Below are 14,992 nucleotides of genomic sequence, written 5' to 3' on the forward strand. Positions count from 1 at the left end.
TGAGCATATTTCTGAGCTGAAACTAGAATACCAGCTTTTACCGCAGAAAGATGCAGATTCTCAGACCCCAAACGTTCTTGTTGGGACACCAGCATCAGTGAAAGCAACTGCAGAGGAAGCCCACAGCTCTGTGCGCACAAAGCTGCACTCCCCAGCTGCTCGGACAGCGTCACAGAAAGCTTTCTGAAGTACGAGAGTGCTTGTTCCTGTCGGTACCTGAGTACCAGCACCAGGGCAGGCTACCCACTGCCTCTGTAGATGGAGGGAGGACACAAAACAGGGTTTCACCACTTAGCAGGAAAATTTTTGTTCTGCTCACTAAAATATCACTATTGAAGCTGATGCGAGAAATTAACATCAGCAGGAAAAAAACAACCTAATGCTATCCCAGCAAATACAGCCCAGCCTTGGTCAGCCTCCCCTGCCACCCCGTCACACAGGACAAGGAACAGACCCAGCTGTGTGTGGGGTAGATCACGTTGTCAGATCAGCTCTTCTAGAAAAGCCAACCAGTTCGTGCTTCCAGAAGATTAATCCTAATCCCAACAGTGGACGTGTAAAATTAAGGACAAAAACATGCTACTTCAGAGCAAAAACACTGTGTGCATCTCACTACAGGCTTCCAGCGTCCTCTTCACTACACTTGGCAGAATACGAGAACAGGTCACACTCTGATGGAAAGCCACAGGGTCAAAGTTGAGAATGATTTTACGTGGCTCTGAACTGCTTTATAAAAACAAGCTATGTGAAGCATGAAACCTCAGAGCAAACCAGTTACCAGCCTCCAAATATAAGTAATATTAACAGCTTGAAACGTGCAGCACATTAACCACAGTCAGAAGAGAGTGACATGACACTTGATTCCCGTTAAGATGCTAGGTGAAGTGGCAAACAGATACCAGCATTACAGGCTGTGTGCAGACACGAGCTGTTCATTCTGAGTATGAAATCACCGGGGTGTAATCCAGGTTTTATAAAAGTCAAGGGCAAAATCTGCAGTAAGTTCAACACAGCCATGCAGAGATCAGAGATGTTATCAATCAATAAAGGAAAACTCTGCATTCACTCCAGGTAAGACTTGCTGATGAGTTTTCACTAGAACCTCTGTGAAACTCAGAGGAACAGGGTGTTGAGTTCAGCACAGAAAGTTTATGTACACGTCTTGGGAACATGTCTTCACTTCTCTACATCAGCTATACATCCGCGTAGTTGAGTATTCCCTGGGAGTAGCTCAGGAGTGTCCTGCCTCATACTGCAAGACTCACCCAAACCTCTCAAGACCCGTACATAGTTGGGCTTTTTGGTTCCAGTATAGTTAATACAGAGGTAACCTGGGAACAAACCACACACACGGATGGTGTCCTCTAATTTCTAGCACTATACAGAGAGCAAGACAACAGACTCTAGAAACACAAGTTAATTCTCCATGGAAGAAAAATGAAGCCATTTGCCCTGAACAGAAAGTGGGTATGTGCTGATAACATGGGCTCTCAACTCATTCTGTCGGTGGCAGTTGGAAATATCCAAGTTTCTTTTAGTGTAAGAAGGCCTCTCCACTGACTGCTCCTGGCTATTTGTTGCATTAGCTAGCCTCCCTTGCTGGGCAGACTGTAGATCTTTTTCCTACTCTCTCCTCCAAGAAAAATTACAAATAATATATTCATACATCTAAACAATAATTCAGCTACCTGGAATTGGAGCAACTCCTCCTTGCTACTGTGAGGATTCCTTTCCCCATACATTTTAATAAGATACAAGTTACTCTGAAAACATGTGGAAAGCTATTATGATGAACAAATGATTGAGTTGCATGACTAATTTCCTTCCGGCATCCCAGGCAGGAGGATGTATTCAGTTCGTAACATCTAATTTTCTATAATGTTTTTTTTTGCAAGGGTTATATCTTCCCTAAGAAGGAGAAAAAAATGACAACATGGTGGGAGCACTAAATTTAGCAGCTAAAGCTCAGATTTTGTACTGCCATTACTGTGCCTGCACACCAGGCCCTCAGAGGGACAGGTAATAAAGAGAAACTTCAATTAAGAGATTAATGTATTTCTGAAATGCTTCTGTCAACCCAGAAAACTACAGTGGTAAATAGACTGACACAAAAAATGAAGAATATTCGGAAAGAATATATTTCTTATTTATCGATCTATTACTGATAGGTATTCTTAATTAAACGGAGGGCTGAATTAAAAGCCACTGAAGCTGGAGTCACCACCCATTGTTGCTTGTTATTAAAGAGCCATCAACAGTAAAAAAAAAAAAAAACACACAATTAGGCTGTGCAGAATGCTTCCTTCTCACCTTATACAGTAAGGCACGACTTCTGTTTTGGACAGCAATGGGACAGAGAGGCTGATGTCTGAACTACACACTGACAAGAAATGAAAGGAAAGAGAGAGGGAGAATAGACTAAGATAACTGGTTTAGCACAGAGAAGACAGTAGGAGTGATACAGCACAAACAGCACCTCATCACAAGGGGGGTGCCCTTTACCTTTGGGCGCTTCCATTCAGCTTTCTTTGGCGGAGCTCTCTGGTAGAAAAGGGACTCATTTGAGGCTGGGAACTCGGGGTCTTCGAAGAGCCGTCCCTGCTGGATACACTGCCCTTTCAGCTCGTGGTACTTCTGATCTCTGAAGAGCTGAACTGATGAAGACATCTCTTTCTGTCTAGGTAAGATGAATATAGGCTTGTGTAAATCACCGAGTCTCTCTGAAGTCCATAGCATAACGCATAGCAATGCACCCATCAGGCTTTGACAACAGAGCACATAACTTGTTCTAAACAAAATTAGTTCTGGATTTCTGATTTTAAAACAGATTATAAATTAGATTATGCTAGGTAGCAGACTAAATGAAACAAAACAATAAATATCATATAAATAAAAGGATGACACTTCTGGCTAAGGAGAACTCATCAGGAAAGGCATTGAAGAATCCAGATGAGGGACAATGAGCATTTTGCTTTGTCTAATGGATTGTAAAGGTAAGAGTGGGTCTTGTCCCTCAGTTTATATTATGTGTGAAGAGCAGAACCATCTTTCTTGCTACATTCTCCTACTAGTCTCTAAAGTTTTAATTATCTACTCCAACTCTTATGCCTACAGAAAATTGAAAACAGATTTCCGCAGTTATCCATCTTAATTTAAGTGGCCATACTTTGCCTGGAATCATTGTCTTTGATCTTTATGTTACATTTCAGGGAATCGAATTCCCAGAAGCTGCAAATATTTGCAAGTAGTGTCCATAACATTAATAATCTTAAAAAATAACCACAAGGAAAGAAAGAAGAAACAATTTGCTTCCAAGCCTTGCTTCCAAGAATCCTAACTATCTAGTCCTGTAAGTTCACAGTCCCAGCCACAGAGCTCAAATAAGTTGCTTAAGATCATTCTACAAATCAAAAATCAACTACAGAAATCATTTTGAATGGTGTGAAGTCTGGGGAATGTGAGGGATGCTTCTGTTTTTCTGAGGTACTATTTGAAGAGAGCGGAGAGAATATCTGAACTTACTTTTGTAGTCCCTTCCTGCTACGGGTTAGAGATGTATTCCCCTTCCTTCGGGTATCTACAGCAATAAAGACAAGTGCAGGTTATCATCCTGGCAGATCACAAGGGCTAAACAACATGCAAGCAGTGGAGCATGGTATTACATTGCCCTAGCAGCCTACTCGCTGTGTCCTGCTGCAGGGATCCCAGCCCGTGCTCCATGAGCCACTCGCAATCCAAATTGGATGAGATTCCACAAGTTTGCAGGAAACTGAACCAAGCTAGGCACAAGCCTTTCCCAGCAGGCACGTGAGTACAGCAGGGGAAATGCAGAGATTGAGAAATGTTTGGAAATGTCAAATCTATTGTGATTGAAAGCTGCTGTGGCCAAAATAACGTAGGGATGGCTGTAAAACCTGCCCTCCCTCCACTCACTCCTTCCCCTGCCCCAGAATTAATTAGCCCTTCAAGGATGAGAAATGCTGCTCCTGTGCCTTCACTCACGGGAAGGAGAGAATTCAGGAGTGCTCTTCCACCTCGTTGCCATTCTTGCAGCCATTCCAAAGCCTCCAAACCACACACAGAGTAATCTGCCAGTCAGTACCACCTGAATCCTATCAGCAGAACCTTACACAGCAAAGCGACAGGACAAAGAACCAGCCTGTGCCTGATATTCTTCAAATGCCAGTCCGGTAAAATCTCCGTCCTCTATTAGGACTTTCAGAAATAAAGTTTGCACACATCAAGACTGAGATGACTTTGAGTCAAATTCCAATACTGCTGCAATGGACAGAACAACTCCTTGTAGCTTCAGCCTGGACAAGGCTTCCCCTTTTGGAACTGGACCACAGAGTCCCTTAGAAACAGTTACACAGCTTCAGTAAAATAAAACTGTACGCAAAGGAACTGCTCAAAACCAACACAGCTCACTGACACTATCCCACTTGTAATGATTTCCTTAAAGTTGATTTTCTTGTTACTTAACCCCCCAAAACATCACAAGGCACCTTGCATAGCAGATGGCCTCCCAAGAAGACGCAAGAGAGACTTGCTTCCCCCCTCCAACCAGTTCTTCGAAGTCAACTTGTCAATTACACACAGATAGTTCAGGGACAAAAGCAAAAATTAGTCTGTATCCTACCCAGATTAGCTGGACTATCTCCTATCACTGCCATTCTTGCTTATTAAAAATCCCCCAGGAGCTACCTAAGATTCTAAGCCCAGCCTATCTGCGAGATACGCTTGTTTTTGAAATGGCCCAGGGGTGATAAGGCTTTCAGCTGTCCTTGCCTAATGCAGCGAGATGTGCTGTCAGTGAGCTCACCCCCCCCGGCTCCCCTCTATCTGCTGACTGCAACACAACCCTTCCAGGATTCACACCCACACACCCAGTCCCGCAACAGCGCGCTGATTGCGGCCCCAAATTCAGCACACGAAATCAAGCCGCTGCCTGCTCACCCTGGGCTCCAGGCAGCACTTGGCAAGGGGACGCTAACATGGGAGGAGGAGGCTGCCAAGCTGCCCCCCTCTGGGCTCCCTGGGCCATCCCGAGCAAATGCCTGAGCCGTGAGGGGCTCAGCTGGACCCGTAACTGCTTTCCACCCACCCACAACACCCAGAGCTGCACACAAATCCCACCACTATCTGCTGAGCTAGCAGAAACCCACTGCAGCGCAGCAGGAACCCCAAAATAACCTTTCGAAACATGATAGAAGTCTCTCTTTTTTATTTTTTTTTTCCTCCTGTTCTTCTTGGGAAGTGCACAGTGCAGGAGACGAAGGCAGTTTCTACAACAGCCTGGCGGTCCGAGCACTGAGGACGAAGACGAGCCCTTCCTCTCCTTGGGGTTTCCCCCAGCAGGACCCGGCCACGCTGAGAGGAGCAGCAAGCACCTGGCTCCTGCTGCGAGGCCCAGCTTTGAAGCCGGCCCCAGGTGCTGCCCCTCGGTTACCATCACGGCTCCCAGCAGCGCTCCCTCCTCCAGTCTCAAGGTCCCAGCGGGAGCCTCCCCCTGCCCTTCTCCTCCAAAGCTTTACCTTCAGTTCTGCTGACCTTCACAATGTGCAGCTGTGCTTGAGGAAAACATGAGGCAGGGCTTGGCAGCCGCTCTTTGCAGGGCTCCCTGCGCTGCCATGTGACACGGAGCTGTGTGCACAGTAACGTGGGCTGAGAAGCGTGGTCCTAAAATACTGCACCACGCCTTGAAGACCCTCTGCAGCTCTGGCACGAGGAAGGGACTGCTCAAGGGGAGGGGAAAGAGACAGCCAAAGAAGAAAAAAAAAAGAAACGGCTCTACAGGTCAGACATTCTTAGGTTTTTGGTGCTTGTTTCTTTCCCTGAACACACAAATAGTGGGTTTGCTCTTTCATCCTTTTCAGTCTCTGAGCTGAGCCCCCACAGCTGATCCCAACGTTCCTCTGAGCCCCTCAGCCCCTCAGTCCCAGCAGCAGTACGGGAGGTCCCCAACCTCTCCGCTTCCAACCACTGAGCTTTGACAACTTTCTCTACCCCCCTTTTCCAGTGCAATTCAGAGAAAGGCCTTCAGCACAACAGCGAAGTGAAGTCCCTGCGGGTCCCTATTTCAGAAAGGCTCCACCTACCTCCCCTGCTCACCCCAACACTGCCTTTTCACCCCCAGCTGACACTCAGAGATGCTTCCCCTGTTGGAGCGAGCAGGCTGTGGCTATATCATGTTTGACATGGTCGCAAGCACCAGCTCCTGGCAGTCTGAGCAGCCCTAAATGGAAGGGGCGCTCACTTGAAACACAGTTCTTCACGAGGTATGAGGACGAGCTCCAAGCATTGCTCCCAGCCCGGAGAGCCCTACCAAACAGGGTTCTTTACACTCACATTTTCCTGTCCTGAGCGGTCTCTTCCCCAGCTGCTACACCAGAGATCCACAACAAGCCAGGCTGGCTAACTGTCCAGGCAGGCGAGCAAAAATTACACCCTGGCTGCCCTCACGTTCGTGCAACAAGCACACGAAAGCCAACAGAAGAAGTCACCTCCTCCACTTCTGCTACCCCGTGTAACCAACAATCCAGCAGAGTACGAAGTGGCAGAGAAGCTGTTAAGCCAAGCACACCCCTCGGCAGCTCGCCGGCAGGAGAAAGCATCCCTCCCACTGTCATCCCTGCAGGAGGGGCGCAGGGCTGCCCGGGGCTGGCTTCGCCTTCACAAGAAGCTCAGCTTTCGGTTCCAAGGCGAGCAGTGCCAAGCAGCTGCAGAGAGCCCTCTGCTCCACAGGGAGCTCCTCGTCCAGCAAAGGGCTCGGCTCTCCGCATCACCACGCGGCCGCTTGTTTGCTCTGACTGCAGGATTCAGGAGACAAAGAATCACAGCGCGAGGGCTAAAAGGGCAAAGTAAGTTTCTCACTGCCATGTAACTCCACGGCAGCACAAGACGCTGCTCCTTCCAGCAAGCAGCCCCTGAGATGGAAGTGCCCGAGCTCGGGCACACCCCAGCCTTGGGGTCACATCCTTGCTGCTGCAGGAGCTGGGGGTGGCCACATAGGGGTGTCCCCACGGTACACACGCCGTACCATGCTGGGGTACAGCCATAATTTTAGGATTTTTATTCCTTTGCTGGTACTGAGCTTGCTTTTGGTTCCTGCCAACAGTGGTATTACCATTACCAGTAACAACCGACAGCTGGCTCGTGGGTTCCCCGTTTGAGATTGGGGTTGTAAGCCTGCCCTGACGCTGTGCAAAAGCTCCCAGCTCCAAACTCTCTTCTTTCCATCCCGCTTTGTCACGCAGCCTCAGAGCCACTGTTTGGGCTGACAGCAACACAGGCACTCAAGGGCTTAACTGTTTGCAAACACAGTTGTTTAGTGTTCTTGCAAACATCTCCTCCTCCAAACTCCTAGGTTGCTTCAGAGCAATCAAATCAGGGACTGTCTCCAAAAAAGCAGCCCTGCAGCCAAAAGTTTTAAATGACTTTGAACTGGTTTTCTATAAAGCTGAAAGCGCTTCCAGGACTCCAGCTGGAAAAGGTTATTTCCTTCTCATTCTGCACAGAACAGTCACTTCGCAAAGCAGTGACTTTGCAGATTTGTAGTAAGAGTGCAGGGGAATTTAAAGCAGTTGCAAAACTTCCACTTTGTGTACACTGCGGTTTCGTGATCTTGGCCATCGCTTTCCTACTGCTGCATCAGAAGCATCACTGCCCATAACATCAAACAGAGCTACTGGAGAAACGTGCTCCTTTGTATTGCTTGAGCACTCCAACACACACGCTGCACTGGCAGGCTTTAGGCTTGTAGATGGGGTATCTATCCTCTGCTCTTCTGCATAAGCCTATATAAAAGCTTACCGTCAACACTAAAGCTGTACCGCATTGATATGCAACTGCAGAAGTAAAAGCACATCCAGTTCACATCAAACTTGCTGCACAGGACATTTAACAGCTCCCAGGTCTGCTGTTAACAACCATGGTCCAGGGGCTTCTCAGTTGTTTCACAGCAGCACTCTGCCTGCTTGCATGAAGCACCAAGTTTTGTTGGGTGCTTTGGGATAGCAGGATGGTGTCACATCTGCCCCCTTCTCTCATTCAGCTTTTGGATTTTTCAAGAAAAATAAGGTTAATTTGACTATTTTATGGTCTCTGTAACTCAGTACTTTAACAGATGTATAAAAGTCTCTCTGTCCAGCTCAGCTCAGGAATTCACTGTGGGAACGAGACACGAGCATTTTGCTTCTCATGTACACAGAAAGGTGCCAGCATTGTTCTGCTCCCTGTTTTGCCATACTTAGTATTAGAATCGAGAGAGAAAACATCACATGTTTTCAGCTGAGAACATCTGTGCACACCCCATCACTTCTAAGAAGAAATTCAGGGCAGAATAAGCAGGCATCAGGAACAGGGCTGGCAACAACTTGTTTGCTTTCACAGATGGCATCAAGGAGCTCCAGAATCACCTGGCTACAAACCAAAGCTTTGTTCCTTCTCTTCTACTGCAGCTCGATAGTGCTCAGCTAGGCTTTTCTACAAGACTCAGCAGGACAGGGAGACCTCAGACAGCACTTCAGCTGGGAGCCACGATGCAGCTCGTACTGCAAAGCCTACGCCCAGCAGGACGGCTCAGGAGGGTAAGTGAAGGTTCAAGACCAAGCCTGCCTTTACAAAAGATTCAGGAGCTGAACAGGGGCTCCACCAGGAATCCTGCCATTTATTTTCCCTGTTTGCAATCCGCACGCCGCTCCCCCTGTCCTTCTTAAACATGAGCCCTGCATGGAGCTGCCTGTCCAACCACTAGCATGCCTGTGTGGTGGTGGCGAGGGGACAGAGCTCAGCTCCAAGTCACCGAGCGCTGGCACATGGCAGCAGTGACTCGTGGGAGGTGCCGAGCCACAGGTTGGTGGTAATCGCTCAGCTGCAGGAGCAATAAATGAGGAATTACAAATGCACTGCTGAAACATCATCCTGCCCTCTCTCCTGTAGTCAGCTCATGGTCAGAGAAAGGCAAACCCTGCTCTTACCGTTCAGGAAGGCAGTGCTGGAGTCACAGCTCAGGCAACACGAACACTCGGTGCTCCTCTGGAGCGGGCTGATTGCAAGCTGCAGTCACTCCTCCCCTGGTGAGAAGCACAGCTGCAACGGGGGCTGAGGGCGTGAGCTGGAGGTGCTGGGGCTGCACAGGTGGAGCAAAGAACCGCTAAGGAAGGCTGCGTTACAGGTGGCTGTGCCCGTGAGGGAAGGAGTCCATCTGGCACAAGCAGAAGGGGTGTAACTGCCCCGCTGCCTCCAACCAAAGTAGAGAAACGCTGGAGTTTTTTGCCACTGTGTTTCGTGTGACTCCAAGACCTGCCCACGAGTAACGAGCAAATTCCTGGAAGGTCTCTTGCACACTTGCCCCTACTCAAGGGGCCTTGGTTGGCAGCCACAACTAGAAATCCTCAAGGCAGCGAGCAGCTCTGTCCTGCTAAGCATGAGTTAAGGTTTTTTGACCACATCTCAGCCTCGAGGCACCGGCATTCTGCCTATGTCCCGATGCAGATGTCCAAGCCCCTTGTTAGAGCTCAGCCAGCATTCAGACATTCAAAACACCCCACACATCTGGGCTCTATGGGACTCTGACTCCGAGCAGCCGGGGTGACAGCAGGAGAACAAACGCAGAGCTTTACAGATCAACACAGAGAAAGGCTTTTCTGGACAGCCCTGTGCTACCCAGTCAGTGCGTGCTACTTTTTAACAGCACTCTGCAGCAAACGCTCAGGGTGATCATTTCTGATTCAGGACAGAAATTGCCACCTGCTTAATATTGGTGCCACTTTGTTTCCCTCGTGAAAGGAGACCTGGCTGGGCCTGTGTACACTGCACAGGCTCTGACCTTTGTCTGGATTCTTCAGCTAGGCTAATAAAACACATCTCGTTGTACTGATTTTCAAGCGACAATGCAAAGTGGCTATGGGCCTCATTTTTTAAGAATATGCAGGCAGACAGGATTTTCCAAACTGCACAGGTGCCTGCATACGTTTAAAACAGAGAACCTTCAGTGGCATCCACTGTAGCCCTAAAACCAGCCAGCTTTGCAGCTAACTACAGAGAGGTACAATTGCAGTTCTGAATTCGAAATTACATGATAGGTGCTGATTGTTACATCAAGTCAAGAGATCTATAACAAGCTGTAAAGAAAATGCTCACAACAGCGTCAGCCGATTTGTTCCAGCCGTGCGTTTGTGCTGAAACCATGGGAAACAACTTTCTTTAGCATTCCAATTTCTCTCCATTCTGCCTTGTCATAAAAGTTGGTTGTTCAGAAGAGGTCTGGGATTGCAAATTAATGGGTAACTCCCTATCAGCCCCCTCCATTATTTTATGTCTTCATTTATCTGCTATTTTAGACACGATATAAAAGTCTCTCCTTCACAAAAATAAAATCAAATGACTAAAATATCCACTTGAATTTCACAGTGAAAGAGTCTGCAGTGAGCACTGACATTATTTCAGAAGATCAGAAACAGTCTGAAAAATGGAATTATATGAGCACTGAAATTAAAGCACGCTTTATCAGTCTGGCCCCTTTATTTGGTGTAACTGCTAATGATGCCTGTAGAGAAAATACTTGCGTTAGCATTAGACTGCCTATCCCAGAAGAAATGAGAGCAAGCACGGGTTTGCAATAAATCACAATGAGTGCTTGGCTCGGTGTTAGCACACAATCAAGATGCCACGTTCTGAAAGAAATATACATTACTGCAGTAGACGAAAGCATTTTCTCACTGTGCTAATTACTAGTCCAAAAGTGCTCATCCTGGTGCACATCAAGTAGCTACAAGTTTACACGATACCTCTGGCACTTACCTGGCTGAGGTCGGTCCTGCTCTGAGGCACACCAAACTCTAGAATCACTCCTGCAGAAAAAGAGCCCCTCAGCTTCTTAACCTGAAACTCTTTGGGTTGTACCAAGATCACATCAGTAGAGGGGTGTATTTCAGGATGACCCTTCCAGAGATGAGTCACGAGGGACACCGGAAAACCATTTGAGCTGACCCAAAATGCACAGCCTTGTTTATTCCCGGTAAACTATTAGCTGCAGTTGTGGCTGTAGCCGGGAACGAATTTTTAAAGGAGGAGACGAGACAAGGCCGCTTGGCAAGAGTTGCAGGCATTTTTTCTATGGAAAACAGGGCAGATTAATGCGAATCATGAAAAACATGATATTCCTTATTAGGCTGCACACTGTATTCCACTTGCATAAAGCCAGTGCCAATGCCTTTGCCTCAGTGCGTCCCTTCTGGTAACGGCCCGTCCAGACCACGGGGAAGCATCACACAGGGCTTCTGAGGGACTTGCAGTTGGATGGGGGTTTGCAGATCAAGAGATGCAGCAAAACCCAACAGGTGGCTCTGTGCCCTCCACTCAGCGCTGTGGCAAGCCCGGAGCAGCTTCAGGAGTGGCTCTTGCACACTGCCGAGTACTTCCTCCTGGCTTGACTGTTCAGAGTCTAGAATGCACCTGATTTTGCTATTCCCATTTCCCTTTCAGAGGAGAAAACAACCTGAATGGGGAAAAAGTCTGGTCTGAGAGAGACACAGAATGGACTCCAGAGGTCCTGAGCCATCCGGGAGGCTGAGCTGCTCCTGGGCTGTGCTCTCTGATGCCTGAGACGTCACAAACCTGCCCGTGATCACTCAAGCACTTGTCCAGTCTTGCTTCTTGTAGCCTGATAATAAAGGAAAATACATCAGTTCATGTTTAGAACTTGGGAAAAATAATACATTTTCCTGTGCTGAGGCAGAATAAAAAAGAAAGGTCAAAAATAAATTCCCATTAAAAAGCGGTTTTGGTGAAACAAACTTCTCTGCATAATCCAATAATCCCTAATTTAATTTTGGATTCATTTAGATTAACTTGACATGAACGTTTTCTCATTTATGACTGTAAAATCCTTACTTTTACCTTTATGGAGCTTTTATTTATATTTTTGTAAATGTAGGCCAATTCTTAAACAAGTGCCATTTAAAAATTCATTGCAAATTTTCATATCAGTTGTAAATATTCTCCCCAATTTGCTTCCTCCATTTAATCCTTCCCGTTTTAGCATTGCCAATCTCAGTTTTTGAATAGGTCTACTCCTCCCAATCCCTGCTATTAAAAAAATCTTCTACTTGCCTAAAGGAGTTTGGGTCTCAGGGGAAGAGTTACATACAGAAAACACTCTGAAGACAAAGCGTTAAGTAGTACCATAAATCTATGTCCTGTAAGGTTCGCTGCAGGACTGTTTGCTTTCTTATAAAACACTTACCCAACTTCCTTTTGAAGGCATGCTCAATTTTGGACAGAAAGTTCCTGGAATCTGCCACTACAGTTCTAGCATTTAATGTGCAAAAAAAAGCTCTACATAATAAAGCCATGTGTTTTCAATTTGTGATTGAGCAAGCAGACTAGAGTCTAAATCATAATAAAAAACTGACGTCCTCCTATATATACCACGCATGCTGTGATTCATTTGCACAGTTGAGGGAAGAATATGAAAAATCACACTTGAGTACAACGAAATTCTCCTTTTTTGTGAGCTGATAATTTTCACAGCTTACATAGACATGTTCTCACAGTAGCTGCCTTTGATCCACTGTGGAACAAAATGATGAGAACTTTTCTGTGTATTAAATCTGGTGCCATAATCCAAGAATTATATGTAATTTGTCTGGGCTGAGGAGGAGCTTCTCCTGGAAGTCTCATTAGAAACAAAAATTGCTTTAGAAAGGAAGCATGATGAGCCACACAGGCAGGCAACCAAGGGCAGGCAGACAGCTCTACTCTCACTGCAGAACCACGCAGAAAATGCTTGTAATTCAGTGGGGCTGTGCACAGCACTCACAGAGACACTGCCACGGTCTGGAAAGAGGTCTCTCAAACTGGCATTCAGCACAGTCCCTGGAATCCTTGGTTGTTGTTGCTGGCAGCCTTTAGTCTCCTGGTCAGAGGTATCCTGAGCACCATCACCACACGCTCCTCTGAGCTGGTTCACATCAGTAACCGCGCTGCACCTCTAGGCATCCCCAGATTCCTTGTCTCTTGCTTGGCACAGCCTGCTACCATCCCGCAGAGCAGTGCCTGCACTCTCCCTGCTCTAGACTTGCTGCTTGCCAGACCTGACTCACTCCTGCACCCTCAGCAGGCGCAGAACTGGGCTGTGTAAAGACACAGCACAGCACAAGTAAGCAAGAGAACTTGCTCCATCATGAGGCAGTGGTTCTCACACGTTCCTACATTCAGCACACGCTCAACATCCAGTCATGCTTCCATAAATGCCTGCCCTCCCCTACCGCACCTTGCTGTCTGCATTACCCCACACCCATGAGCAACTCCAGCACCCCACGGGCCTGCAGCCCAGCCGCAGTGATCGTCCCTCACTCCCTGCAGCACCTGGCCGGATCAGTGCCTTGCTGGCCAGCTGTGCCTGACCCACAGCCCCTCACAGCTGCAGGAGGACAGAGATCTCTGCTCCATCTGGGCAGTCTGTGACATGCCTGCCGATAACCACAAGGGACTGCTACCGAGAACCAAGCTCGATTCTCTCTTCCCCACCCAAACCTGATCCAGGAGAGTTAGTTACTCCTGGGGACTCTCTTTGCAAAGAAGGAGGTGATAGCAAGGTTGTCTTCATGCCAAAGGCCTTCTTGGTTTCACAGTTCACTCCAGTTCCAGACTGCTGTGCACTAATAGCTGTCCTAATGCCTGTCAGAAGGGCTACAACGGCTGCAAGGTGTCAAAGTGGCTTTGCCCCACTCATGAACATTTATCACAGATGCCTGCAGCCTGCCTGTCACCTTGCAGACACTCCACTGCAAGGTTCTCGTCCCACCAGAGCTATGTTCATCTATTATTCACTTAATTGCATGGGGCAATTTGTTAATAAAACATTAGGTGGTTTCCAGCAGAGATTCTACTTAAATCCTACATGTTTATTCTACTCTCTCTAATTTAGGCAGTTTTGTACAGAGAGAAACCCAAGAGGCAGAATTTGAAAACTAACCAATACGCACAAAAAAAGCTCACAAAGTTGCATATCCAGCTGAGGGCTGATTCTGCTCAACACCAGCACTTTGCATCTGCATCACTCATCCCTTGTGTTGTGGGGTTTTCATAACAGGTCCCTTCACACTTTCCTCCACAGCATAAATGACGGCAGGGGAATGGGGTCAGCCCCACACTGATGGTTCACTGCACAGTGCTGGGTAAAGGGAGCACAGGCCCTGTGAAGGGGGCACAGAAGGGGCTGCACCTTCCCCCCGTACAGATTTCAGAGGAGCCCTTTGCCCACTGAGGGGCCGCAGTGCTGGTGTACAGGGCAGGATTTATCCTCCAACTGCATAAATTACAGAATTTCTAAACCTTTAGAAACATAAGGCTTGATTCAGAAACGCTGATGATTTTAAGAGAAGTAGGGATAAAACAAGTTAACATTGCCATCCCCCAAATTCCCTGGGGGATCCAGATCTGAGGTGGGCGTTTGCAGCTATTTTTTGGGGTAGGTTCATGAAGAAGAGCAGAGGAACATGGCTCCAGAGTAGGCAGAGCCTGAGGGAAAGGTGCAAGGGCTTCACCGAATTGACATAATCCTGATTTACCTGTGAGCCCGTCAGAGGCCCAAACAACAAAATAGCTGCTGAGCACTGTGAGGAAACCAACTTTGCAGCCATGTCCACATCCCCAGCCCTTGCTGAGACCCTGCAGAGAGCCGCAGCCCATGGCACACACCTCACCAAGCGAGAAACGTGGTGCAGGAGCCATCTCTGTGGCACCGCCACAGCACCATGAGGGCACACGCGGAGCACCCTGACTGGAAACGGGGCTGGGGAGGGGGAGCTGAGGGAGCTCCCGTTCAGCTCCCTCCTGCTCGGTGCTGGGGAAACCTTCCCAGGAAAATGGGGAAATGTGGAACCCCTGAGCAGCTGTGAATCAGCCAGGCACACCGCTGCGGCTTCACCACCTTGCTTCCTCCCGGGCTGTGCCCGGCACAGGGGCCGCGTGAGGAGCTCCCCCA

The 14,992-nt window shown here is 47.9% G+C and overlaps 1 protein-coding gene and 1 long non-coding RNA gene across 15 annotated transcripts in view; one reads left to right on the top strand and one right to left on the bottom strand.

Annotated features, from left to right (window-relative positions):
- Positions 1–11,488, bottom strand: part of CAPN6 (calpain 6) — a 61,915-nt gene extending 50,427 nt beyond the window's left edge. Inside the window, exons 1-3 of one of the 14 annotated variants that reach the window (XM_068696513.1) lie at positions 10,804–11,488; positions 3,523–3,577; positions 2,503–2,673 (exon numbers count right to left, since the gene is read on the bottom strand). In XM_068696513.1, the coding sequence (XP_068552614.1) occupies positions 2,503–2,667 (165 nt within the window). In that variant the 5' untranslated portion in view covers positions 2,668–2,673; positions 3,523–3,577; positions 10,804–11,488. The other 13 variants (XM_068696507.1, XM_068696518.1, XM_068696512.1 and 10 more) reach the window with 13 other exon arrangements.
- On the top strand, positions 8,460–11,689 carry LOC137863443 (uncharacterized). The gene is made up of 2 exons (XR_011100898.1): positions 8,460–8,588; positions 11,488–11,689. It is a non-coding gene; the product is annotated as an uncharacterized lncRNA (long non-coding RNA).
- The last annotated feature ends 3,303 nt before the right edge of the window (positions 11,690–14,992 follow it).

This window comes from Anas acuta, chromosome 13 (genome assembly GCF_963932015.1).
Source record: "Anas acuta chromosome 13, bAnaAcu1.1, whole genome shotgun sequence".
Taxonomy (NCBI): Eukaryota; Metazoa; Chordata; class Aves; order Anseriformes; family Anatidae; genus Anas; species Anas acuta.